Genomic DNA, 27,485 nt, shown 5'->3' with positions numbered 1-27,485 from the left:
TCGGGGAGGGGGGGGGAGGGGACAGTGCGGGGGTGGGGGAGGGGGAGGTGACATGGGGGGGGGAGGGGGTGGCGCGGGGGGGTGGGGGAGGGGCGGGGGGGGTCAGTCAGTAGCAAACGCGGCCACCAAAGTGCAAAAGGGGGGAGGGGCCGCGGGGGGGGGGGTGGGGGGGGAGGGGCCTTGCACGAGGGCGATCCTTGCACGAGGACGAGTTTTGCACGAGGATTTGCTCGCTTTGAGCGTGGGCCTTGCACGAGGACGGGCCTTGCACGAGGACGGGCCTTGCACGAGGGCAATCCTTGCACGAGGCTGGGCCTTGCACGAGGGCAATCCTTGCACGAGGATGGGCCTTGCACGAGGACGGGCCTTGCACGAGGCTGGGCCTTGCACGAGGGCAATCCTTGCACGAGGACGGGCCTTGCACGAGGGCAATCCTTGCACGAGGGCAATCCTTGCACGAGACTGGGCCTTGCACAAGGGTGGGCCTTGCACGAGGACGGGCCTTGCACAAGGCTGGGCCTTGCACGAGGGTGGGCCTTGCACGAGGCTGGGCCTTGCACGAGGACGGGCCTTGCACGAGGGCAATCCTTGCACAAGGACAATCCTTGCACGAGGACAATCCTTGCACGAGGATGCTTCTGGTGCCAGAGTGGGCCTTGCACGAGGGCAATCCTTGCACGAGGACAATCCTTGCACGAGGACATCTCTCACACGAGGATGGGCCTTGCACGAGGAGAATCCTTGCACAAGGGCCAGCCTTGCACGAGGGCAATCCTTGCACGAGGATGGGCCTTGCACGGGATGATCCCTTGCACGAGGGTCAGCCTTGCACAAGGACAGTTTTTGCACGAGGATGGGCCTTACACAAGGGTCAGTCTCGCACGAGGCCAATCCTTGCACAAGGATGGGCCTTGCACGATTCCTTCCCTTGCACGAGGACGGTCTTTGCACAAGGGTGTCCCTTGCACGAGGACGGGGCTGGCACGAGGATGGGGCTGGCACGAGGATGCTCCTGGTGCCAGAGTGGGCCTTGCACGAGGGCAATCCTTGCACGAGGATGGGCCTCACACAGGATGATCCCTTGCACGAGGATGGGCCTCACACAGGATGGTCCCTTGCACGAGGACAATCCTTGCACGAGGACATCTCTCACACGAGGATGGGCCTTGCACGAGGACAATCCTTGCACAAGGATGGGCCTTACACGGGATGATCCCTTGCACGAGGATGGGCCTCACACAGGATGGTCCCTTGCACGAGGACAATCCTTGCACGAGGACATCTCTCACACGAGGATGGGCCTTGCACGAGGACAATCCTTGCACAAGGATGGGCCTTACACGGGATGATCCCTTGCACGAGGATGGGCCTCACACAGGATGGTCCCTTGCACGAGGACAATCCTTGCACGAGGACATCTCTCACACGAGGATGGGCCTTGCACGAGGATGGTCTTTGCACGAGGATGGGCCTTACACGGGATGATCCCTTGCACGAGGATGGTCTTTGCACGAGGATGGGCCTCACACAGGATGGTCCCTTGCACGAGAACAATCCTTGCACGAGGATGGGCCTTGCACGATTCCTTCCCTTGCACGAGGACAATCCTTGCACAAGGATGGGCCTCACACGATTCCTTCCCTTGCACGAGGATGGTCTTTGCACGAGGCTGGGCCTTGCACGAGCACAATCCTTGCACGAGGACATCTCTCACACGAGGATGGGCCTTGCACAAGGATGGGCCTCACACGATTCCTTCCCTTGCACGAGAACAATCCTTGCACAAGGATGGGCCTCACACGATTCCTTCCCTTGCACGAGAACAATCCTTGCACGAGGATGGGCCTTACACGGGATGATCCCTTGCACGAGGACAATCCTTGCACGAGCACAATCCTTGCACAAGGATGGGCCTCACACGATTCCTTCCCTTGCACGAGGATGGGCCTCACACAGGATGGTCCCTTGCACGAGCACAATCCTTGCACGAGGACATCTCTCACACGAGGCTGGGCCTTGCACGAGGGTCGTCCTCGCACGAGGATGCTCCTGGTGCCAGAGCGGGGCCTTGCACGAGGACAATCCTTGCACACGAGATCATCCCTTGCACAATTCCTCCCCTTGCACGAGGACGGCGGAGGGGTCACGCCGGGCCCGTCCCCGTGCAAGGACGCCCCTCCCCCCCCCCCCCCCCGCCCTCGTGCGAGGCCCGCCCGGTGCGTGAGCGTGAGCGTGAGCGTGAGTGTGACGGCGGAGCGCGGAGGGGGGGCCTTGCACACTCGTGTGAGGCACGGGGGGGTGGCGGGGGTGTGCAAGGGGGGGGGGTTGGGGCACAAGGATCGTCCCCGGCGCCGTGCGTCGCACGAGGGCGGCGTGGAAGGGCGGGGCCTTGCACGAGGGAGGGCCTTGCACGCTCAGGGGTGCACGGGGAGCTGTTTGCACACTCGCCGTTGCACGAGGACCCTGTTTGCACACGCACCGCTGGACGAGGATCCCCCTTGCACAGTCACAGCTGCTTGGGGACACCCCTTGCACACTCACAGCTGCTCAGGGACAGCCCTTGCACACTCACAGCTGCACAAGAACACCCCTTGCACACACAGCTGCACGAGGACCCTTCCCTTGCACAGGGATCCCCCCTTGCACACTCACAGTTGCACGAGGCCACCCTTTGCACACTCACAGCTGCTCAGGGACAGCCCTTGCACGCTCACAGCCGCACGAGGACCCTTCCCTTGCACAGGGCTCCCCCTTGCACGCTCACAGCTGCACGAGGACCCCATTTGCACACTCACAGCTGCTCAGGGACAGCCCTTGCACGCTCACAGCCGCACGAGGACCCTTCCCTTGCACAGGGATCCCCCCTTGCACGCTCACAGTTGCACGAGGACCTTGTTTGCACACCCACAGTTGCACGAGGCCACTCTTTGCACACTCACAGCTGCTCAGGGACAGCCCTTGCACGCTCACAGTTGCACGAGGACCTTGTTTGCACACTCACAGTTGCACAAGGACACCCTTTGCACACTCACAGCTGCACAAGAACACCCCTTGCACACCCACAGCCGCACGAGGACCCTTCCCTTGCACAGGGCTCCCCCTTGCACACTCACAGTTGCACGAGGCCACCCTTTGCACACTCACAGCTGCTCAAGGACACCCTTTGCACACTCACAGCTGCACAAGAACACCCCTTGCACACCCACAGCCGCACGAGGACCCTTCCCTTGCACAGGGCTCCCCCTTGCACGCTCACAGCCGCACAAGAACACCCCTTGCACACTCACAGTTGCACGAGGACCCAGTTTGCACGCTCACAGCTGCACAAGGACACCCCTTGCACACTCACAGCCGCACGAGGACCCTTCCCTTGCACAGGGCTCCCCCCTTGCACGCTCACAGTTGCACGAGGACCTTGTTTGCACACTCACAGCTGCACAAGGACACCCTTTGCACACTCACAGCCGCACAAGAACACCCCTTGCACACCCACAGCCGCACGAGGACCCTTCCCTTGCACAGGGCTCCCCCTTGCACGCTCACAGCCGCACCGGGACGCTCCTTTGCACGCCCCCCCATTGCACCAGGCCCCTCTTTTGCACACTCGCACCAGCACCCGGCCCCTCCCCAGGGCACCAGGCCCCCCCTTGCACGCCCGGCCCCCCCCCCGTTGCACACTCGCCCCCCCCCGGGGGTCTGGGTGCTGGAATGTCGCTGCGATGCCGATAAGGTGCCAAAGGGGGGGGGAGGGGAGGGGATTTGGGATTTTGGGGGGGGGGGGCCCGGGATAGTGGGGGGGCCCCGACTCCGGAGGGGGGGGAGGGGAGGGGAGGGGGAGGGGCCCCTGAAGTGAGGGGGGCCCCTTTGGGGGTGCAAAAACGCTGCGGGGGTGGGGGGGGAGGGGCGGGCCCCGAATATTTGGGGGGGGGGGGCCTCGCTCTGGAGGGGGGGGAGGGGCTGCCCTAAATTGGGGGGAGGGGGTCCCCAATATCCTGGCGGGGGGTGGGGGGGGGTCTTTGCTATTTTGGGGGGGTCCCTGTGCATGGGGGGGGGAGGCCAAACCCCTCCCCCCCAGTTTGGGGGTGACTGGAAGCCCCTCCCCCACCTCCCAGTATCCCCAGTGCCCCCCTCCCCAGTCTCGTACTGGTCCCTGTGTCCCCTCCCCAGTCCCCTCTCCCAAACTTCTGGGGGTCTCCCCATCACCGGTGCCCTCCACCCCCTCACTTCAAATTTTTGGGGACCCCCACCAAAACTTCTATGGGGTCCCTCAAATTCTATGGGGCCCATAAACCTCTCTGGGCCCCCCGCCCCCCCCTCAAATTTTATGGGGAACCCCAAATTTTATGGGATCCCCAAATTTTATGGGGCCTCGCAGCCTCCTAAGGGACCTCCAAACCCGATGGGGTCACCCCAAAACCTCTATGGGGCCCCCCCCCCAATTTCTATGGGGCCCACAAACCTCGATGGGACCCCCACCCTCACCTTCTATGGGGTCCACAACCATTTGTGGGGACCCCCAATTTCTATGGGACCCTCCCCCCCAAAATTCATGGGGGGGGGGACCTTCCCTCTTCTACGGGGCCCCCCAATTTCTATGGGACCCCCCCCCGTCCTCCAGCCCCCTCCCCAATATGGGGCAGGGACCCCCCCAAAATCTCCTCCAGAGCCCCTCCCCCCCCCCCGCCCCTCCCCCTCCCCTCCCCCACCCCTCAGGTGCCCCCCCCCGCTTTCCGGGGCCTCTCCCCTCCCCCACCGGGGAAGCCGAAACTGGGGGGGGTGGGGGCCGTGCTGGGGGGGAGGGGCGCGGGGGGAGCCCCCCCCCCGGAGCCCCCGGCCCCTCCCCCCGCCAGGAAGCCGCGCTCGGGGTCGGGGAGGACGAGGGCGAGGGGGAGGGGAAAGGGGAAGGGGTACGCGGCCACCAAGCGGGGCCCGAAAGACAACGGGAACGCGGCGGGGGCCGGAGGGACGCGGGGACCCCCCCTCGGTGTCCCCGGCACCCCGGAGCCGTCCCCAAGCTCGGGGTCCCCTCCCCCGGCCCGGCACAGCAGCGCCAGCGGCTGCTCCTGCACCGGGAACCCCCCGGCGCCGTCCCCGCCCGCGGCAACCCCGGTGGTACCCCCGGTAGCCCCCCCGGCGTCACCCGCGGCTGGCGGCGCCGCGTTGGCGAGCCCCGGGGACGGCGGGACCCCCCCTTTATCCGCCGGGCCTTCCTCCCTGCCCGCGGCCGGCGGCGTGTAGGCGATGACCGTGGCGGGGGCCGGTGAGCGCGGTGACCTCGGTGGCGACCGCGGTGGTGGTGGCGACCTCGTCGGCGGTGGCGACCTCGTCGGTGGTGGCGACCTCGTCGGTGGTGGCGACCTCGGCGGCGATCCGGGCGAGCGCTGGCGGTGCCGCTGCGCGTGGCGGCTGAGCGCGGCCGCCGTCTTGCACACCTTGGCGCAGGTGGGGCAGGTGAAGCGCAGCGACGGTCGCCGCCCCACGCGGCCCGCGGGGGCCGTTCCCGGGGCGAGCGGCGGCACCGCGGCAGCGGCGGCGGCGGCTTCGTGTAGCCGCTGGTGCTTGCGCAGCTTCCGCAACGCCGGGAAGCTCTTCCCGCACGCCCGGCACGGGTGGTGCCGCTCACGGCGCCGCGGGGCATCCCCGGGCTCCCGTGGGCCACCGGCAGCGGCGCGGCGCTCGCCGTTGTCGTTGTCGCCGTCGTCGCCCGGCGCCCGGCGCAGCGAGCGCAGCTTGCGCCGCCAGCGCGGCTTCTTGGCCCCGGGAGTCCCGGTGCCACCGGTGCCACCACCTCCGGGGGTCCCGGTGCCGCCGGCCGCCTTCTTTTTGGGCTTGTAGGAGTAGTAGGGCCGCCAGAGCCGGTCCTCGGCGTCGCTGTCGTTGTCATTGTCCCCGCGGTGGGTGTCACCGTCGCCGCCGCCGTCGCCGCGCAGGTCGGTGCCGGAGATGCGGCGTTTGACGATGGCCTCCTCGCCGATGCGCACGGTGATCTGGCACAGCCCCTCGCCCGCCGCCGAGCCCGCGTACGCCGGCTTGGCCACGTAGGTCATGGTGCGACCGCCACCGGTGCTGCCGCCACCGGCACCGCTGCCCGCGGAGGGGTTTTGAGGGGTGGTGGCCGCGGCCGTGGTGCCCTCGGTGGCCGCCGCGGCCGCGCGCTGGGCCTCGATGTAATCGCGCAGCACCTGCTTCTTGATGGGCACTGCCGGCGTCACCGGTGCCGCCGCCGGCCCCTCGGGCAGCCCCGGCGGTTCCTCGCCGGCCCGGCCGTTGTAGGCGATGACCGACGCGGCACCGCTGCCGCCGCCGCCCCGCACGATGACCGAAGGCGCCGCGCGGCCGTAGGCGATGACCGAAGCGGGCTCCGGCCGCGGCGCGGGGTAGGCGGTGACGGCGGCATCCCCCGGCGTGGCCGGCGGTAGCACGGCCCCGTCGGGCACCGCGCCTTGGCTGTAGGTCTTGTAGGGCCGCTTGTGCGCCCGCATGGGCAGCAGGCGGTAGAGCTTGAGCGCGTTGAGCTTGGGCCGGTAGCCGCCGTTGGGCGTCTTCTCGGAGGCGATGAGCCCCGGGCTGATGCCGTGGAAGGCTTTTTGGTGCGTCTTGAGGTTGTAGTAGGTGACGAAGGTGTCCCAGCAGAAGATGCACTGGTAGCGGCGCTCGCCCGTGTGCCACACCTCGTGCTTGGTGCGGTACTCGGCCAGCGCGAAGACCTTGTCGCAGTAGCGGCACGGGTACTTGCGGCGCCACGAGTGGACGTTGGCGTGGCGCTTCAGGCTGGACAGCGTCATGTAGGAGCGCTGGCACACGCCGCACAGGTACAGCACCTGCCCGTCCACCACCTTCACCAGCGGCTCCTGCTCCGCGCCGGGCTCCAGCGCGCGGTGACGCAGCAGCAGCGCCTTCTTGGCCGCTTTCGGCGCCGCCGTGCTGGCCGCGGTGGTGGTGGTGGCGGTGGTGGTGGTGACGGCGCCGGCGGTGACGGCGCCGGTTGCGGTGGTGGTGGCGGCGGCGGCGGCGGCGGCGGCAGCGTCGCCGTCGCCGTCTCGACAGCCGACCTCGTGCGTCTGCAGGCGCTTGACGTGGATGAAGCTCTTGCCGCAGTGCCGGCAGCACAGCCCGCGGCGCCCGCGGTGCAGCTTGGCGTGGAAGCCCAGCGCGGCCGCCGAGCTGAAGCCGCGCCCGCACAGCCCGCACCGCAGCGCCGCCGGCGACGAGGGCGACGCCGGCGACACCGGGGACGGAGACGCTGTCACCGTGTCCCCGCCCGGTGCCGTCTCCCCGCCCGTGGTCGCCGTCTCGCCGGGCCGCGCCGGGCAGGTGAGGTCCACGGGGGCCGCGGGTGCGCGGGGGTCCCCCGCCGGCCCCGCCGGTGGAGGGGGGGTCCAGGTGCCGTTCATGTCGCGCGGCGGGGGCCCGGCCTCCAGCCCCTGCAGCGAGGGGATGCCGAGGCGCCGGCCCACGGCCCCCAGCGCCCGCGCGGCCGCCGGCGAGGGCACGGCCAGGCGCGAGTTGTAGATGAAGTTGAGGACGTCCGAGAAGACGCCGGCCTGGACGCCCGGCAGCTCCAGCACCTGGGCGGGCGAGGGGCAGGTGGGCTCCTGGGCCAGCGCCCGCTTGAAGAAGGGGCTGGAGGCTGCCAGGACGTTCTTATGGGCGCGGAATTTGGTGTCCTCGGCGATGATGGTGACGTCGCAGAACTGGCCCCGCAGGCGCTGCTCGTTCAGCTCCAGCAGCAGCGCCCGGCAGTGCCCGGCGTCCGACACCTCCACGACCGGAGCCATCCCCGCGCCGGCCACCTGGGAGAGGGGGGGGGACAGCAGGGTTGGGGTCAGCTGGGTGGGTGGGGGTCAGGATTTGAGGTCACCTGGGTACTTTCTGTGGGGCTGGGGGAATGGCTGGGTGCTCTTTTTGGGGTGTGCTGCGTGGTTGAATCCTTTATCTGGTGTCAGCTGCGTGGGCGGAGCCACGATTTGGGGTCACCGAGACACCTGGTTCAATATTTGGGGTCATCTGGGCCCCTTATTTGGGGTCATCCAGGCACCTGGTTCACTAATTGGGGTCATCTGCATGATTGGATTCCCTACTTGGGGTCACCTGGGTCCCATATTTGGGGTCACCCAGACACCTGAGTCCCATATTTGGGGTCATCCAGACTCCTGGGGGCCCAAATTTGGAGTCACCCAGGCACCTGCTTCACTATTTGGGGTCACCTGGGTCCCATATTTGGGGTCACCCAGGCACCTGGGTCCCTTATTTGGGGTCACCAAGACACCCGGTTCAATATTTGGGGTCATCTGAGTCCCTTATTTGGGGTCATCCAAACATCTGGGTCCCGTATTTGGGGTCACCCAGGCACCTGGTTCACTAATTGGGGTCATCTGCATGATTGGATTCCCTACTTGGGGTCACCTGGGTCCCATATTTGGGGTCACCCAGGCACCTGGTTCACTAATTGGGGTCATCTGCATGATTGGATTCCCTACTTGGGGTCACCTGGGTCCCATATTTGGGGTCACCCAGGCACCTGGGTCCCTTATTTGGGGTCATCGGAGTCCCTTATTTGGGGTCCCCCTGTCCTGGGGGTCACTGTGGACCCGAGGGTCACTCGGGGGTTTTGGGGTCCCCCTGTTTCTGGGGTCACTCTGGGTTTGGGGGTCCCGAGGGTCACTCTGGGGTTTTGGGGTCCCCTTGTCCCAGGGGTCGCTTGGGGATTTTGGGGTCCCCCTGTCCCGGGGGCTGCTGTAGGCCCGAGGGTCACTCGGGGGTTTTGGGGTCCCCCTGTCCCCCATCCCGGGGGTCACTCTGGGGTCACTCTGGGGTTTTGGGGTCCCCCTGTCCCATGGGTCACTGTGGGCCCGAGGGTCACTCTGGGGTTTTGGGGTCTCCCTGTCCCCGTCCCGGGGGTCGCTCTGGGGTTTTGGGGTCCCCCTGTCCCCATCCCGGGGGTCGCTTTGGGGTTTTGGGGTCCCCCTGTCCCCGTCCCGGGGGTCGCTCTGGGGTTTTGGGGTCCCCCTGTCCCCATCCCGGGGGTCGCTCTGGGGTTTTGGGGTTCCCCTGTCCCCATCCCGGGGTCGCTTTGGGGTTTTGGGGTCCCCCTGTCCCCGTCCCGGGGGTCGCTTTGGGGTTTTGGGGTCCCCCTGTCCCCGTCCCGGGGGTCGCTGCCCCCCCCCGGCCCCGCGGAGCCATTTTGTGTCGGGGCCTGCCCGGCCTGAGGCGGCTCAAAATGGCGGCGGCGCCGCGAGCGCGGGGGGACCGGGACCGAACCACCGGGAAAGAACCGTGGGGGGAGCAAGGGCAGAACCACCGGGAAACCGCGGGGGGAATCGGGGACGGACCCACGGCTGACCCACAGCGGGACCCTGACCCACAGCCGGACCCACGGCTGACCCACAGCCGGACCCACGGCCGGACCCTGACCCACAGCCGGACCCACGGCTGACCCACAGCCGGACCCACGGCCGGACCCTGACCCACAGCCGGACCCACGGCCGGACCCACGGCTGACCCACAGCCGGACCCTGACCCACAGCCGGACCCACGGCCGGACCCACGGCTGACCCACAGCCGGACCCTGACCCACAGCCGGACCCACGGCCGGACCCACAGCCGGACCCACGGCTGACCCACAGCGGGACCCTGACCCACGGCTGACCCACAGCCGGACCCTGACCCACAGCCGGACCCACAGCCGGACCCACGGCCGGACCCACGGCTGACCCACAGCCGGACCCACAGCCGGACCCACAGCCGGACCCTGACCCACAGCGGGACCCACAGCCGGACCCACAGCGGGACCCTGACCCACAGCTGACCCACAGCCAGACCCACGGCCGGACCCACGGCTGACCCACAGCGGGACCCTGACCCACGGCCGGACCCACGGCCGGACCCACGGCTGACCCACAGCCAGACCCTGACCCACAGCCGGACCCACGGCCGGACCCACGGCTGACCCACAGCCAGACCCTGACCCACAGCGGGACCCACAGCTGGACCCACAGCTGGACCTTAACCCACAGCTGACCCACAGCCAGACCCTGACCCACAGCTGGACGCACAGCTGGACCCATGGCTGACCCACAGCTCTGACCGTGACCCACAGCTCTGCCCCATGGCTGACCCACAGCTGGACCCATGGCCGGACCCACAGCCACACCCTGACCCACAGCTCTGCTCCACGGCTGACCCACGGCCGGACCCACAGCCCAACCCTGACCCACAGCCCGACCCTGACCCACAGCTCTGCCCCACGGCCGGACCCACAGCCTGACCCTGACCCACAGCTCTGCCCCACGGCCGGACCCACAGCCTGACCCTGACCCACAGCTCTGCCCCATGGCTGGACCCACAGCCTGACCCTGACCCACAGCTCTGCCCCACGGCCGGACCCACAGCCTGACCCTGACCCATGGCCTGACCCTGACCCACAGCTCTGCCCCACGGCCGGACCCACAGCCCGACCCTGACCCACAGCTCTGCCCCACGGCTGACCCATGGCCGGACCCACAGCCGGACCCTGACCCATGGCCTGACCCTGACCCACAGCCAGACCCACAGCCTGACCCTGACCCACAGCTCTGCCCCACGGCTGCCCCACGGCCGGACCCACGGCCAGACCCACAGCATCCCCCCCAAGCCCCGGGGCTGCCCCACAGCCCCGCCATGACCTCAACCAACCCCGGCCTGACCCACGGCCAGCCCAGAGCCTGCCCCCCACCCCACCACCCTGTACCCTCCCCAGTGCCCCCCCAGTGCCCCCCCAGTGCCCACCTGTGCGCGGGGCCCTCATGGACTGGGTGTTGCTGCTCCGGGGGTCCTCGGGGAGGGGTCACAGCCGGCCGGGCCTCCTGGAGGGGGGGGGACGCACAGAGAGGGGTCACAACAGGCGGATTTGGGGGTGCCCAGGGGAGGGGGTGACAACAGCTGGACACGGGTGACAAAGTGGGGGGGAGGAGGGGGAGTGTCCGGTGTGACGTCATTGTCACAGCAAAGGGACAGGTGTGATGACGTCATTGGGGTCGGGGTGTGATGTCATCAGGCAGGGAAGTGATGTAATGGAGGGGTTTTTTTGGGGGGGGCAGGGCGGTGTGACATCATTGTGACATCAGTGACATCGCCGGGGAGTTGGGGGGGAGGGGCGAGGAATCAGGCTGGTATGACGTCACCAGCACCGCGAGGGGGTGTGGCGTCATTGGCGGGGTGGTCATGGGCGGTGTGACGTCACCGGGAGGGGACGCGTGTGACAACACAGGGGGAGAGCCGGGGGGGGGGGGGAGGTGTCAGGGATGGTGTGACGTCATCAGAGTGACGTCGTGGGGGTGTGTCACACGCGGGGGGGGTGGGGACAGTGGTGGGGGGGTCAGGGGGTGACACCTGGGGGGGAGGGGACACGGGGGAGTGGGGGAGGGGCACCGCGCTGGGGGTGACGCGGGGTGGGGACACCCCGGGCGGGGCCAACCTGACGCAGCCGCTACAACCGGAACCCCCCGGGGATTTTGGGGAGGGGGAAACAGCCGGAGGGACCCCCCCCCACCCCCACCCCCTACACCCCGCCCCCGAGCCCCCCCAACCCCTCCCCACCCCCATCACCCGGAACAACCCGCGAGGAGACCCCGCGACCCCCCCGGGGGAACACCCCGAGTGTCACCGGGGGGGGAGGGGGCGACACCCACCCCTCCCCCCCCTTCTGTGTCCCCCCCTCCCCCCCCCGGTACCCCCGGAGCCGCCTGACAGCGGAGTCCCGTCCGCGACGTCACCGGGGGGGGGGGGGGGGAAGTGTCACCCAACTGTTGCCATGGTAACCCCCCCTCCCCCCCCCAGCCCCCCTCAGACCCCTCCCCTTCCCCCCTCCCCTCCCCCGCCCAGGACACACCTTTAACCTGCGGCCAATCAGGCGGCAGAGAGCGCCAGGCCACGCCCACCCCCCGGGACCACGCCCATACCCTCCAATTGGAGGGGGCGCGCCGCTGACGTCATGGGCTTACCTGGATGCTCATTGGCTGGGCTGGGAGTGACGTCACGGGGCCCCGTCCTGCCGCGGGCGGTGTTAAAGGAGCAGGCGGAGGCTGCGGGGGCGGAGCCAGAGAGGGCGTGGTCAGAGGGGGCGTGGCCAGAAGGGGCGGGGTTTGGGGGGAGGGGACGCGGAAGCGTCACCGCGTCACGGGCGGGATGGGGACACGCGACCCCCGCAGGTGTGTGACACAAACACACACGCGTGTGCAACACACACACAACACCTGCACACACACACACAGAGCTGAGGGCAGAGCGCACACGCGTGTGCAACACACACACAACACCTGCACACACACACACACAGCTGAGGGCAGAGCACACGCGTGTGTGACACAAACACACAACACCTGCACACACAGAGGTGTGCGACACACAAACAACACCTGCACACACACACACAGAGCTGAGGGCAGAGCGCACACGCGTGTGCAACACACACAACACCTGCACACCCAGAGGTGTGCAACACACACACAACACCTGCACACACACACAGAGCTGAGAGCAGAGCGCACACGCGTGTGCAACACACACAACACCTGCACACCCAGAGGTGTGCAACACACACACAACACCTGCACACACACACAGAGCTGAGGGCAGAGTGCACACGCATGTGACACACACACAACACCTGCACACACACACACACACACAGAGCTGAGGGCAGAGCGCACACGCGTGTGTGACACACACACAACACCTGCACACACACACACACACACAGAGCTGAGGGCAGAGCACACGCGTGTGACACAAACACACAACACCTGCACACACACAGACAGCTGAGAGCAGAGTGCACGTGTGAGACACACGGACACACAACACCTGCACACACACACACACACATGGAGCTGAGAGCAGAGCGCACACGCGTGTGACACACACACAACACCTGCACACACACAGACAGCTGAGAGCAGAGTGCACGTGTGAGACACACGGACACACAACACCTGCACACACACACACACACACGGAGCTGAGAGCAGAGCGCACACGCGTGTGACACACACACAACACCTGCCCACACACACACAGAGCTGAGGGCAGAGCGCACACATGTGACACACACAACACGCACTGTGCACACCCACGCATGCCACACGCAGGGCACAGCACAGGCGGTGCGGGCACGCCAGCAACAGGCATGAGGTACAACCAGACACGGAGCTGGCACGGGCACGCAGGGACCTGACGCACAACCACACACGGACACACAACCACACACAGACACACAACCACACATGGATACACAACTGCACACGGACACACACACACACAGAGTTCACACGGACACGTGACTGGACACGGACACAGAACCGCACATGGACGCACAGCCGGACACGGACACACAGTTACACACGGACACACAACCGGACACAGAGCTGGTACACCCGCACACGGACACACAACCAGACATGGACACACAACCAGACATGGACGCACACCTGCACACGGACACACAGTTACACACGGACACGTGACCAGACACGGACACAGAACCGCACACGGACACACAACCGGACACGGACACACAACCGCACGTGGACACGGAGTTACACACGGACACACAGCCAGACACGGACACACAACCATACATGGACACGTGACCAGACACGGACACAGAACTGCACATGGACGCACAACCGGACACAGACACACAGTTACACACAGACACACAACCGCACACGGACACACAGCCAGACAGGGACACACAACTGGACACAGACACACAGTTACACACGGACACACAACCGCACACAGACACACAGCCAGACACAGACACAAAGTTACACATGGACACACAGACACACAGACACACAACCAGACGTGGACCTGACACCCTCACAGACGGACACACAACACTCACAACCACACGTGGATCCACAACTGCGCATGGATACAACACGCACAGAGCCCCATAACCCACACACAGCCGCACCCGGCCGCACGGTTACACACGGAAACGACACACGGACGCACAGCCGTGCACGGGCGTGACACGGACCCGCGCAGGGACACGCGGCACAACCGGACGTGGATGTACAACCGCATGGGGGGACACATGATGCTCACGGCAACACACAGGTGCACAACTGCACTCAAACCACCCCCACACGACCCTCACACGGACAAACAACCCCCCCACGGACGCCTGACACACGCAGACGCTTCACACGCAGAGGCACAACCGCACAGGGACACTCGGCACGCAGAGACACAACTGCTCACACGCAGAACACCCGCACACGGACAAACAACCCCGTCCCACGACCCTCGAACGGATGCACAACCGCACGGGGACACTCGGCACGCAGAGGGACAACAACCGCACGCGGCCGCAACACGGCTGCAGATGGACAAACAGCCCTCACACGCATGCACAGCCGCATGCAAACACGTGACAGGCGGAGGCACAACCGCACAGGGACAGGCGGCACTCACGGGCACAACCGTGCACGAACAACCCCCGCGCAGCTCCCACGCGGGCGCACAACCGCACACGGGCACCTGACAGGCAGAGGCGCAACCACAGCTGTACATGCGGAGGTACAACCGCACACGGAAAAACAACCCTTGCACAACCCTCATGCAAACGAACAACCGCACAGGGAGGAACAACCGGACACAAACGTGACCCACAGCCACGCACGGACCAACAACCGGACACAAACACGACCCACACCCACACACAGACGAACAAACGCACAGGGACAAACAACCGGACACAAACACGACCCAGAGCCACGCATGGATGAACAACCGCACAGGGACAAACAACCGCACACAAACATGACCCACACACCCATGCACGGACGAACAACCGCACACAAACATGACCCACAGCCACGCATGGACGAACAACCGCACACGGACAAACAACCGGACACAAACACAACCCACAGCCACGCACAGAGCAACAACCGCACAAGGATGAACAATCGCACCCAGACAAACAACCACACACAAACACGACCCACAGCCACGCACGGAGGAACAACCGCACGCGGACAAACAACCGGACGCGACGCTCTTGATGCCCGGGGCAACGCGAGCGCCCACCAACAACCCACGGGCAACCCTCACACCGACAAACACCCGCACACGGATACAACACGCATGGATTGCGCACAGACGAACACGCGAACATGCCACCGTGACGCCGACAAACACCCGCACGGCCCCACACGGACAAACAACCTGACACGCACAAACAACCGGACGCGGACACGCGCAGACAACCCCCGCACGCAGAAACAGCCGCACGCGGCCCCGACACACCTGCACACGCACAGCCACGCGCACACCGACCTGTCACACTCACGCCCGCACGGGGACACCTGACACGCTCACACCCGGACACCCCCCTCGGACCCCCCCACCCCGACACAAACACGCAGCCGCCCCCCCTTCCCCCCCCCCCCCCCCCACCGCGTCACCCTTGTCACCCCCTCCCCCCGCCCGGGGTCCAACCCCCCCCTCCCAGCAGCACTTGGGGGGGTTGGGGGGTGTCGGGTGTCATTTGTGGGGGGGACAGAGTGGAGTCCTGGGTGTTTTGGGGGCTGTTTTGGGGTCTCGGGGGGGCAGCGGGGGGGGGTATTGAAGGGGGACGGGGCACTTTGGGGGGGTCGCAGAGCACTTGGGGGGTCCCGGGGGGACACTTCGGGGGTGCTGCGACGGCGTTTAGGGAGGGTTTGGGGGGTGTTCGCGAGGTTTGGGGGGGGCGTTTAGGGGGCGGGGGGGGTATTTAGGGGGTGGGCGTGACCCAGGGCAGTGCGGGGGGGGGGGTTGGGGGTCGCGTTCCCCCCGCCCTGACACCCCCCCCTCCCCCCGGCGGGCGCGGGGGTCGCGCCGCGGTGACAGCACCGGGCGAGGGGCCGGGGGTCGCAAGGGCCCCGCGGGGGCGGGGGCGTGGGTGGGGGGGGGGGTCCCGAGGAGGAAGGGGGGGTGGTCCCGGAGCCCCGCGGGGGTCTCGGGGCGGGGGGTGGAGGGGGGGGGTCGTTACCGGGGCCTGTCCCGGGGCCGGTGATGTCGCGACGGCGGCGGCGGCGGCGGCGGCACAAGATGGAGGCGGCGCGTTGGGCCCCGGGTGGGAGGGAGGGAGGGACCCCCCCGCCCCACGGCGCGGGGACACGGGGGGGACACGGGGGGGACACGGGGGGGACACGGGGGGGACACGGGGGGGACACCCCGGAGGGGGGGTGGAGGAGGGATGGGGGAGGTGAGGGGATGAGGGGACGTGATGGGGGGGACGGAGGGACATGAGCGGGGCACAGGCGGGGGGGACGCGGGGGGGACACGACGGGGGGGACGGGGGGAGACGACTGGGACAAACTGGGGGGGGGACAGGGGGACACGACTGGGGGACAGTGGGACAAACTGGGGGGGACAGGGGGACACAGTGGGGACAAACTGGGGGGGGACAGTGGGACACGACTGGGGGACAGTGGGACAAACTGGGGGGGGACAGGGGGACACGACTGGGATGCAACTGGGGGAGGACAGGGGGACACAGTGGGGACAAACTGGGGGGGAACAGTGGGACAGAACTGGGGGACAGTGGGACAGAACTGGGGGGACAGTGGGACTCAACTGGGACAAACTGGGGGGGACAGTGGGACACGACTGGGGGACAGTGGGACACAGGGGGGACAAACTGGGGGGGGACAGTGGGACACGACGGGGACAAACTGGGGGGGACAGGGGGACACGACTGGGGGACAGGGGGACAAACTGGGGGGGGACAGGGGGACACGACTGGGATGCAACTGGGGGAGGACAGGGGGACACAGTGGGGACAAACTGGGGGGGAACAGTGGGACAGAACTGGGGGACAGTGGGACAGAGGGACAGAACTGGGGGACAGTGGGACTCAACTGGGACAAACTGGGGGGGGACAGGGGGACACAACCAGAGGGACAGTGGGACACAACTGGGGGGGGACAGGGGGACACGACTGGGACAAACTGGGGGGACAGGGGGACACAACTGGGGGACACAGTGGGGACAAACTGGGGGGGGGGCGACGGGGGACACAACCAGAGGGACAGTGGGACACAACTGGGACAAACTGGGGGGGAACAGGGGGACAGAACCAGAGGGACAGTGGGACAAACTGGGGGGGACAGTGGGACTCAACTGGGACAAACTGGGGGGGGACAGGGGGACACAACTGGGGGGTGACAGGGGGACACGACTGAGACAAACTGGGGGGGACAGGGAGATATAACTGGGGGACAGTGGGACAGAACTGGGACAAACTGGGGGGGACAGGGGGACACGACTGGGACAAACTGGGGGGGGGACAGTGGGACACAACTGGGGACACAGTTGGGGGGTACAACCGAGGCTTTGGAGGGACACAGGCAGGGGGACAGCGCGACACAACCGGTGGTCCCCGGTGGGGGGTACAACCAGAGGCACAACCGGGGACCCGCCACCCGCCGGGACACAACAGCCGTGGCCGGCTGTGGCACAGCCCCCGCTCTGGGTGTTTGTGGGTGTCGTTTGTCACCCTGGTGTCACCCTGGTGTCACCCTGTGGCACCGTGCTGCCGGCTGTGCCGTGGGGGCTGTCACCGATCGTGTCCCGCTGTGCGGGGCTGGGGGTTGTGTTGTACTTTTGGCCGTGTCAGTCGGTGTCGCGTGTCCGGTTGTACCTCGGGCGTGTCGGTGACGCAGCCCGCGATGTCACCCTACTGTGTCACCCTACTGTGTCACCCTACCGTGTCACCCTACCCTGCCGGTACAACCCTGCCGTGTGTGGGGGACAACCCAAACCCCGCTGGGGTCAGCGCCAAGGACAGGCGGACACGGTGACACCGGAGGTGGGGGTGGCGACGACACCCTGGCCTTGGGTGATGTGGAAGGGGGGAAAAAAAACCTCACAAAACCCCTCAAAATCTCCCCCTGCTCCCCGAATTGCCCCTTCTCGGCCCTAAAATCCCTGCCCTAAATATCCTCCAACCCCCCAAAACGCCTTTTTATTTGACTCCCCCAAATTCCTCCTTCTTGCCCATAAATGAGCCCCAAAATTCATCTTTCGTGCCCCAATTTTCCCCCAACCCCTTCTCTGTCCCCCCAAACCTCCTGCTCTGCTCAAATCCCCCCTCCCCGACCCCAAATGGCCCCACAAACCCTCCCCCTACTCCAAAATACACCTTTCTTGCCCAAATTGTCCCTCAACCACTTCTGCTTCCCCTAAATACCCCTTTCCTGTCCCCCAAATCCTCTTTCTGTCCCTTCCCTTTCCTTATCACCCTCCTGCTGCCCCAAAATACCTTTTCCTACTCCAATTTTACCTCCAATTACCTCTCTCTGACCCCTCTGCCCCCCAAATCCCTGCTCCCTCACCCTGATCGCCCCTGACCCCCTCCACCTTCCCCTAAATACTCCCCCAACCTCCTCTCGCCTCCCACAGCCCCTTCCCCGCCGCCCCCTCCACCCCATCCGGAACAGGCCTCAAAGCCTCGGCCTTTCCCAGCGGCCACGGCCGGGCCGGGAGTGCCGGGAGCGGCCGGGCCGGACCGGCGAGGCCGGGGCTGAGCAGGCCGCGGCCGGAGCAGTTCTTCGGCCATTTCCGGCACCGTCCGCCTTTGCTTCGGCACCCTCCGTCAGAACTTCGGTAATTTCCGTCACCTTCCGCACACTTTTCGGCAGCTTTCGGCACCGTCCGCCTGAGTTTCGTCTATTTCCGTTATTTTCCGTCAGTATTCGGTTATGTCCGGCAGACTTCGGTCAATTCCGTCGCTCTCCGGCAGCGCTTCGTCGATCTCCGCCCACTTCCGGCGGTACTTCGGCAATCTCCGTCAGTCTCCGTCAACTTCCGGCAGCCCGTCGCCGACCTCCCTCCGCCTCCCGGTCCCTCACGGCTCGGGCGCCAGGGGCGGGGTTTTAAAATGAATTATTCATGAACCTATCCCACCGTGCCGGAAGGGGGGGCGGGGTCCGACGGCGGCGCGTTCTGCGAGGGCTTCACGGAGCAGCCACCGCTTCCCTCCGCCTTCCCCGCTCCTCGCTCCCCTCACGAACCGTAACGGGACCCGCGGTCCCCTCCCCTTTCCGCCGTTTCTTTCCCCCGCCCCCCCTCTTTTGCCCGTGAGGCGCTTGGTACGCTCCGGCCACGCCCCCTCCGGCGGCTCGCGGGGGCCGAGTCTATATAAGGCGGCGCCGGCACCTCACAGAGCTCAGTCGCGCCGTGAGCGCGGAGCCGGCGGAGTGGGAAAGGGGGAGCTCCGCGCCGGGGGCTCCGTGAGGGGCCAGCTCCCGGTTTTCCCGGGGGGGTGGTTCAAACTCCTCCCGCAGCCCCTCCGTGAGGGGATCGATTCCGAGCAGTCGAAGCGGCGCGAGGCCGCGGCCCCACCGGCGCCATGCACGGCGGGCCGCCCTCGGGCGACAGCGCCTGCCCGCTGCGCACCATCAAACGAGTCCAGTTCGGGATCCTCAGCCCCGATGAGATGGTACCGGGGCCGGGGCGGCGCGGACGGAAGCGCGGGGCCCGCGGCGGGAGCGGGGCCGGCGGCTGAGGGCGAGCGGCGGCGGGAAATGGCGCCGGGGCAGCGAGAGCGGGGGGCGGAGAGGCCCCGGGCGGGGGGCGGGCGGGGACAGCGCCCCCCGCAGGCCCGGGGGGGTGGAATGGGGGAGAGGGGAGAGCTCGGAGGGGGATTTAGAGGGTCCCGAGGGGTTTTGGGGACACAAACCGAGTTCTGGAAGGTTTTGGGGTGCCCAGGGAGCCTTTGGAAGAGTCCCGAGAGTGATTCAGGAGTCCCTGGCGGGATTTTGGCTTCCCCTGGGAGTGCCCAGGGAGCCTCTGGAAGTGCATTGGGGTGGCCTGGAGGGGAATTGGGAGTCCCTGAGAACGGCTCAGGGAGCCCGGGAGGAATTTTGGGGTCCTTGAGATGTGGCCGGGGCATCTCTAGAAGGTATTGGGGTGTCTTGGCAGGGTTTTGGGGTACCTGAGAGTGGCTCAGTGTGCCTTGGATGCTTGTGGGGATCCCAGGGAGGTCTTTGGGGGGAAACTGAGGACCACTGTTTATCCTGGAGGCGCTTTGGGGTCCCTGGAGGCACCCTGGGGTGCTCTGGAATGCCACTGGGGGTGCCCCAGGAGCTTTGGGGTGCCCTGGAGGGGATTTGGGATCCCTGGAGGAGCCTCTGGAAGAGTTTTGGGGTGCTCTGGAGGAGTTTTGGTGTCCCTGGGGTGCTCTTTGGAGCAACTTGGGGGTCTCAGGAGCGATTGCAGAGAGGAGTTGAGGTTCTTAGGGTGCCCCAAAGTTCTTGGGGTCCCTGTGGGAGGGATTTGGGGATCCCTGGCAATGCTCAGAGGGGCTCTGGGAGGATTTGGGGGTGTCCTAAGGGGGTTTTGGGGTCTCTGGCTGTGTGCTGAGGGAGGCAGGGTGTCTTTGGAAGGGTCTGGAGAGATTTTGGGGTCCCTGAACACCCCTCCCTCCCCACTAGAAACCCCCTGAAGGGGCCATGAGGGGTCCACAGCTCTGCCTTGAAGGATTATTGGGGTCCCTGAAAGATTTGGGGGTCCCAGAACACCCCACAAGAGCCATGGGGGTGCCCAGGGGGTGATTTGGGGTCCCCGTGTGAATTTTGGGGTGCATTGAAAGGGAGGAGGGAGGGGTCACTTGGGGTGTCCTCACCCATTTGGGGTTTTTTTTTGGGGGTGGGGATCTCGGGGATGAATTGGGGATCAGAGAGGGGGAGGGGTCCCCAAGTGCCTCAGTTTCCCCTTTTTCCCCCCCCCCCAGAAACGGATGTCGGTGACCGAGGGGGGCATCAAATACCCCGAAACCACCGAGGGGGGACGCCCCAAACTGGGGGGGCTCATGGACCCCCGGCAGGGCGTCATCGAGAGGACGGGGCGGTGCCAGACCTGTGCTGGTGAGTCAGGGGCTCCTGAACCCCAAAATCCTCACGGGGAGGGTCCTGAACCCCCAAAATCCTCACTGGGAGGGTCCTGAACCCCCAAATTTTCACAGGGAGGGGTCTGGAGCCACAAAATCCTCACTGGGAGGGTCCTGAACCCCCAAATTTTCACAGGGAGGGGTCTGGAGCCACAAATCCTCACTGGGAGGGTCCTGAACCCCCAAAATCCTCACTGGGAGGGTCCTGAACCCCCAAAATCCTCACTGGGAGGGTCCTGAACCCCCAAAATCCTCACTGGGAGGGTCCTGGACCCCCAAATCCTCACTGGGAGGGTTCTGAACCCCCAGAATCCTCACGGGGAGGGTCCTGAACCCCCAAAATCCTCACTGGGAGGGTCCTGGACCCCCAAATTTTCACAGGGAGGGGTCTGGAGCCACAAATCCTCACTGGGAGGGGTCCTGAACCCCCAAAATCCTCACAGGGAGGGTCCTGAACCCCCAAAATCCTCACTGGGAGGGTCCTGGCCCCCCAAATTTTCACAGGGAGGGGCCTGGAGCCACAAAATCCTCACAGGGAGGGGTCCTGAACCCCCAAAATCGTCACTGGGAGGGGCCTGAACCCCCAAAATTCTCACAGAGAGGGGTCTTGGACCCCCAAATTTTCACAGGGAGGGTCCTGAACCCCCAAATCCTCACTGGGAGGGTCCTGAACCCCCAAATCCTCACTGGGAGGGTTCTGAACCCCCAAATCCTCACGGGGAGGGTCCTGAACCCCCAAAATCCTCACGGGGAGGGTCCTGAACCCCCAAATCCTCACAGGGAGGGTCCTGAACCCCCAAAATCCTCACGGGGAGGGTCCTGAACCCCCAAATTTTCACAGGGAGGGGTCTGGAGCCACAAATCCTCACTGGGAGGGTCCTGGCCCCCCAAATTTTCACAGGGAGCGGCCTGGACCCCCAAAATCCTCACTGGGAGGGTCTGAACCCCCAAAATTCTCACAGAGAGGGGTCTTGGACCCCCAAATTTTCACAGGGAGCGGCCTGGACCCCCAAATTCTCACAGGGGGAGGGGCCCTGAACCCCCCAATTCTCACAGAGAGGTCCCTGAACCTTTTTTGGGGGGGTTTTCCCTTTTTTCAGGGTTTTTCCCTTTTTTTGGGGTCCCCCTTTTTTGGGGGAATATCCCCGATTTTTCGGGGTTTTCCCTTTTTTTTGGGGGTTTCCCATTTTTTTCAGGGTTTTCCGTTTTTTGGGACACTCCCCCTTTTTTTGGGTGGATATCCCCAATTTTTGGGAGTTTTCCCTTTTTTTGGGGTACTCCCCTTTTTTGGGGGGAATATTCCCGATTTTTTGGGGTCTTTCACTTTTTTTGGCATTTTTGGGGTTTCCCCCTTTTTTTGGGGTTTCCATTTTTTGGGGTTTTCCCTTTGTTTTGGGGTGCCTTTTTTTGGGGGGAATATCCCCGATTTTTGGGGGGTTTCCCTTTTTTCAGGGTCCCCCTTTTTTAGGCGTTTTCCCCTTTTTTGGGGGGTTTTCCTCTTTTTTTGAGCATTTCCCCATTTTTTTGGGGTCCCCTTTTTTTGGGGGAATATCCCTGATTTTTTGGGGTTTTTCCCTTTTTTTGGGGTCCTGTTTTTTGGGGGGAATATCCCCATTTTTTGGGGTTTTCCCGTTTTTTCAGGGTCCCCCTTTTTTGGGGGGAATATCCCCGATTTTTTGGGGGAATATCCCTGATTTTTGGGGTTTTCCCCTTTTTTCAGGGTCCCCGATTTTTTGGGGGGAATATCCCCGATTTTTTGGGGGAATATCCCTGATTTTTGGGGTTTTCCCCTTTTTTCAGGGTCCTCTTTTTTGGGGGGAATATCCCCGATTTTTTGGGGGAATATCCCTGATTTTTGGGGTTTTCCCCTTTTTTCAGGGTCCCCTTTTTTTTGGGGCGTTTTCCCCATTTTTTTGGGGGGAATATCTTTGATTTTTTGGGGTGAATATCCCTGATTTTTTGGGGGAATATCCCTGATTTTTGGGGTTTTCCCCTTTTTTCAGGGTCCTCTTTTTTGGGGGGAATATCCCCGATTTTTTGGGGGAATATCCCTGATTTTTGGGGTTTTCCCCTTTTTTCAGGGTCCCCTTTTTTTTGGGGCGTTTTCCCCATTTTTTTGGGGGAATATCTTTGATTTTTTGGGGTGAATATCCCCGATTTTTTGGGGGAATATCCCCGATTTTTTGGGGCAATATCCCCGATTTTTTGGGGTGAACATCCCCGATCTTTTGAGGGAATATCCCCATTTTTTGGGGGGAATATGCCTGCTTTTGGGGGTGAATATCCCCGATTTTTTGAGGGAATATCCCCATTCTTTTGGGGGGCAATATCCCTGATTTTTTGGGCTGAACATCCCCGATTTTTTGGGGGTTTTTTCCCATTTTTGGGGCACTTCCCCTTTTTCCAGGATCCTTTTTTCAGAGCTTCTCCCTTCCCACCCTTCCCATCCACCATCCCCATCCCCAAAGCCCAGCCTGGGGTGGGGGGAGGGGGTGTTCCCCTCGATCCCAGCCCCCCCTAAAGCCGGTTTGGGGGTGTCCCCAGGGAACATGACCGAGTGTCCGGGCCACTTCGGCCACATCGAGCTGGCCAAGCCCGTGTTCCACGTGGGCTTCCTGGGAAAAACCATGAAAATCCTGCGCTGCGTCTGCTTCTTCTGCTCCAAGCTCCTCGTGGACTCGGTGAGACCCCAAAAATCCACGGGGGGAGCCCAAAAAATGGCGGGGGGAGCCCAAAAATCCACAGGGGGAGCCCAAAAATCCACGAGGGAACCAAAAAACCACGGGGGGAGCTCAAAAAAAACACGGGGGGAGCCCAAAAACCCATGGGGGGAGCCCAAAAAAACCATGGGGTGACCCAAAAATCCACGGGGGGAGCCCAAAAATCCACGGGGGGAGCCCAAAAATCCACGGGGGGAGCCCAAAATCCACGGGGGGAGCCCAAAAATCCACGGGGGGAGCCCAAAAATCCACGGGGGAACCAAAAAACCACAGGGGGAGCTCAAAAAATCCACGGGGGGAACCCAAAAATCCACGGGGGGAGCCCAAAAAACCACAGGGGAGCCCAAAAATCCACGGGGGGACCTCAAAAAACGGCAAGGGGACCCCAAAAAATCCACGGGGGGAGCCCAAAAAACCAACAGGGTGACCCAAAAAACCACGGGGGGAGCCCAAAAAAAACAACAGGGGACCCCAAAATCACCACGGGGGGACCCAAAATCACCACAGGGGGAGCCCAAAAAATCCACGGGGAGAGCCCAAAATCCACAGGGGAGCCCAAAAAAACCACGGGGGGAGCCCAAAAAAACCGCAAGGGGACCCCAAAAAAACCGCAAGGGGACCCCAAAAAAACCGCAAGGGGACCCCAAAAAAACCACGGGGGGACCCCAAAAAAACCACGGGGGGGACCCAAAAAAACCACGGGGGGGACCCAAAAATCCACGGGGGGACCCAAAATCCACAGGGGACCCCAAAAAAACCATGGGGGGAGCCCAAAAAACCATGGGGGGAACCCAAAAACCGCAAGTGGACCCCAAAAAAACCACGGGGGGACCCCAAAAAAACCACGGGGGGACCCCAAAAATCCACGGGGGGACCCAAAAAACCACGGGGGGACCAAAAAACCACGGGGGGAGCCCAAAAAACCACGGGGGGAGCCCAAAAATCCACAGGGGACCCAAAAAACCACGGGGGGAGCCCAAAAAACCAACAGGGTGACCCAAAATCACCACGGGGGGAGCCCAAAAAATCCACGGGGGGACCCAAAAAACCACGGGGGGACCCAAAAAACCACGGGGGGACCTCAAAAAACGGCAAGGGGACCCCAAAAAATCCACGGGGGGAGCCCAAAAAACCAACAGGGTGACCCAAAAAAACCATGGGGGGAGCCCAAAAACCGCAAGGGGACCCCAAAAAAACCACGGGGGGACCCCAAAAAAACCACAGGGGAGCCCAAAAATCCACGGGGGGACCCAAAAATCCACGGGGGGACCAAAAATCCACGGGGGGAGCCCAAAAATCCACGGGGGGAGCCCAAAAATCCACGGGGGGACCCAAAAATCCACAGGGGGAGCCCAAAAATTCACGGGGGGACCAAAAAACCACGGGGGGAGCCCAAAAAACCACGGGGGGAGCCCAAAAAACCACGGGGGGAGCCCAAAAAATCCACGGGGGGACCCAAAATCACCACGGGGGGAGCCCAAAAAATCCACGGGGAGAGCCCAAAATCCACAGGGGACCCCAAAAAAACCACGGGGGGAGCCCAAAAAACGGCAAGGGGAGCCCAAAAAATCCACGGGGGGAGCCCAAAAAATCCACGGGGGGAGCCCAAAAATCCACGGGGGGACCCAAAATCCACAGGGGACCCCAAAAAAACCATGGGGGGAGCCCAAAAAACCATGGGGGGAACCCAAAAACCGCAAGTGGACCCCAAAAAAACCACGGGGGGACCCCAAAAAAACCACAGGGGAGCCCAAAAATCCACGGGGGGACCCAAAAATCCACGGGGGGACCAAAAATCCACAGGGGACCCAAAAATCCACAGGGGACCCAAAAATCCACGGGGGGAGCCCAAAAATTCACAGGGGGAGCCCAAAAAACCAACAGGGGGACCCAAAATCACCACGGGGGGAGCCCAAAATCACCATGGGGGGAGCCCAAAAAATCCACGGGGGGACCCAAAAAATCCACGGGGGGACCCAAAAAATCCACGGGGGGACCCAAAAAATCCACGGGGGGAGCCCAAAAAATCCACGGGGGGACCCAAAAAATCCACGGGGGGACCCAAAAAATCCACGGGGGGACCCAAAAAATCCACGGGGGGAGCCCAAAATCACCACGGGGGGAGCCCAAAAAATCCACAGGGGGAGCCCAAAAAACCACGGGGGGACCAAAAAATCCACGGGGGGACCCCAAAAAACCACGGGGGGAGCCCAAAAAATCCACGGGGGGAGCCCAAAAAATCCACGGGGGGACCCAAAATCACCACGGGGGGACCCCAAAAAAACCACGGGGGGACCCAAAAACCGCAAGGGGACCCCAAAAACCCATAGGGGGACCCAAAAAACCACGGGGGACCCCAAAAATCCGGCGGTTTTTGGAAGGCGCCGTGCCCTGAACCGGCCCCGCGGTGGCAGCTCGGGGACGTGGGGACAGCCCGGGGATGTTGGGGGGCCCCAGGTTGGGGACTGGGAGCGGTTTGGGGGTGCTGGGGGGTCAAAGGGAGGTGACAAAGTGGGGGGACGGCAAGAGGGGGTGATGGAGTTGGGGGGACACCAAGGGAGGTGACAGAGTTGGGGTGACACCGAGAGGAGGTGACAAAGGTGGGGAGACATCAAGGGAGGTGACAGCAAGAGGAGGTGACAGAGTTGAGGTGACACCAGGAGGGGGTGACCGAGTTGGGGTGACACCAGGAGCAGGTGACAGAGTTGGGGTGACAGAGTTGGGGTGACACCAAGAGCAGGTGACAGCCAAGGTGACAGAGTTGAGGTGATACCAGGAGGGGGTGACCGAGTTGAGCTGACACCAAGAGGAGGTGACGAAGTTGGGGTGTCACCAAGAGCAGGTGACACCAAGAGCGGGTGACAGCTGAGGGGACACCAAGAGGGGGTGACAGAGTTGGGGTGACGGAGTTGGGGTGACACCAGGAGCAGGTGACAGCTGAGGGGACACCAAGAGGGGGTGATGGAGTTGGGGTGACCCCAAGGGTGGTGAGAGAGTTGAGTTGACACCAAGAGGAGGTGACAGAGTTGGGGTGACACCAGGAGCAGGTGACAGCCGAGGTGACACCAGGAGCCGGTGACAGAGTTGGGGTGACACCGAGTTGGGGTGACAGAGTTGGGGTGACAGAGTTGGGGTGACACCAGGAGCAGGTGACAGAGTTGGGGTGACAGAGTTGGGGTGACACCAGGAGCAGGTGACAGAGTTGGGGTGACAGAGTTGGGGTGACACCAAGAGCAGGTGACAGAGTTGGGGTGACAGAGTTGGGGTGACACCAGGAGCAGGTGACAGAGTTGGGGTGACAGAGTTGGGGTGACACCAGGAGCAGGTGACAGAATTGGGGTGACAGAGTTGAGGTGACACCAAGAGCAGGTGACAGAGTTGGGGTGACAGAGTTGGGGTGACAGAGTTGGGGTGACAGAGTTGGGGTGACAGAGTTGAGGTGACACCAAGAGCAGGTGACAGAGTTGGGGTGACAGAGTTGGGGTGACAGAGTTGGGGTGACAGAGTTGGGGTGACAGAGTTGAGGTGACACCAAGAGCAGGTGACAGAGTTGGGGTGACAGAGTTGGGGTGACAGAGTTGGGGTGACAGAGTTGAGGTGACACCAAGAGCAGGTGACAGAGTTGGGGTGACAGAGTTGGGGTGACACCAGGAGCAGGTGACAGCGTTGGGGTGACAGAGTTGGGGTGACACCAGGAGCAGGTGACAGAGTTGGGGTGACAGAGTTGGGGTGACACCAAGAGCAGGTGACAGAGTTGGGGTGGCAGAGTTGGGGTGACACCAAGAGCAGGTGACAGAGTTGGGGTGACAGAGTTGGGGTGACACCAGGAGCAGGTGACA

The 27,485-nt window shown here is 64.0% G+C and overlaps 3 protein-coding genes across 6 annotated transcripts in view; 2 read left to right on the top strand and 1 right to left on the bottom strand.

Annotated features, from left to right (window-relative positions):
* Window positions 1-1,084: 1,084 nt before the first annotated feature.
* LOC309584488 (uncharacterized protein) lies at window positions 1,085-3,924 on the top strand. Of its 2 annotated transcripts, XM_082300524.1 has the most exons (3): window positions 1,085-2,505; window positions 2,537-2,603; window positions 2,653-3,924. In XM_082300524.1, exons 1-3 carry the CDS (start codon window positions 1,908-1,910, stop codon window positions 3,851-3,853), a joined length of 1,866 nt encoding a protein of 621 aa, XP_082156650.1. In that variant the 5' UTR covers window positions 1,085-1,907; the 3' UTR covers window positions 3,854-3,924. The 2 variants fall into 2 exon arrangements, with proteins under 2 accessions (XP_082156650.1, XP_082156651.1); XM_082300525.1 differs by having other exon boundaries at window positions 1,949-2,505; window positions 2,537-3,924.
* Window positions 3,925-3,958: 34 nt separating this feature from the next.
* ZBTB4 (zinc finger and BTB domain containing 4) lies at window positions 3,959-16,247 on the bottom strand. Of its 2 annotated transcripts, none has more exons than XM_082300522.1 (4): window positions 16,025-16,247; window positions 11,982-12,062; window positions 10,768-10,844; window positions 3,959-7,793 (listed from the first exon to the last, which is right to left on the bottom strand). In XM_082300522.1, the coding sequence occupies exon 4, from the start codon at window positions 7,776-7,778 to the stop codon at window positions 4,710-4,712; it is 3,069 nt and encodes a 1,022-aa protein (XP_082156648.1). In that variant the 5' UTR covers window positions 7,779-7,793; window positions 10,768-10,844; window positions 11,982-12,062; window positions 16,025-16,247; the 3' UTR covers window positions 3,959-4,709. The 2 variants fall into 2 exon arrangements, with proteins under 2 accessions (XP_082156648.1, XP_082156649.1); XM_082300523.1 differs by lacking the exon at window positions 16,025-16,247 and adding an exon at window positions 15,301-15,362.
* Window positions 16,248-19,169: 2,922 nt separating this feature from the next.
* Window positions 19,170-27,485, top strand: part of POLR2A (RNA polymerase II subunit A) — a 71,876-nt gene continuing 63,560 nt past the window's right edge. For both annotated transcript variants that reach the window (XM_082300490.1, XM_082300492.1), the window contains exons 1-3: window positions 19,170-19,477; window positions 20,771-20,903; window positions 23,471-23,607. In XM_082300490.1, the coding sequence (XP_082156616.1) occupies window positions 19,388-19,477; window positions 20,771-20,903; window positions 23,471-23,607 (360 nt within the window). In that variant the 5' untranslated portion in view covers window positions 19,170-19,387. The remainder of the gene's footprint in view (window positions 19,478-20,770; window positions 20,904-23,470; window positions 23,608-27,485) is intronic.

This window comes from Coloeus monedula (genome assembly GCF_965178545.1).
Source record: "Coloeus monedula genome assembly, chromosome: 40".
Classification (NCBI taxonomy): Eukaryota; Metazoa; Chordata; class Aves; order Passeriformes; family Corvidae; genus Coloeus; species Coloeus monedula.
This window is presented reverse-complemented; position numbering and strand designations above follow the sequence as displayed.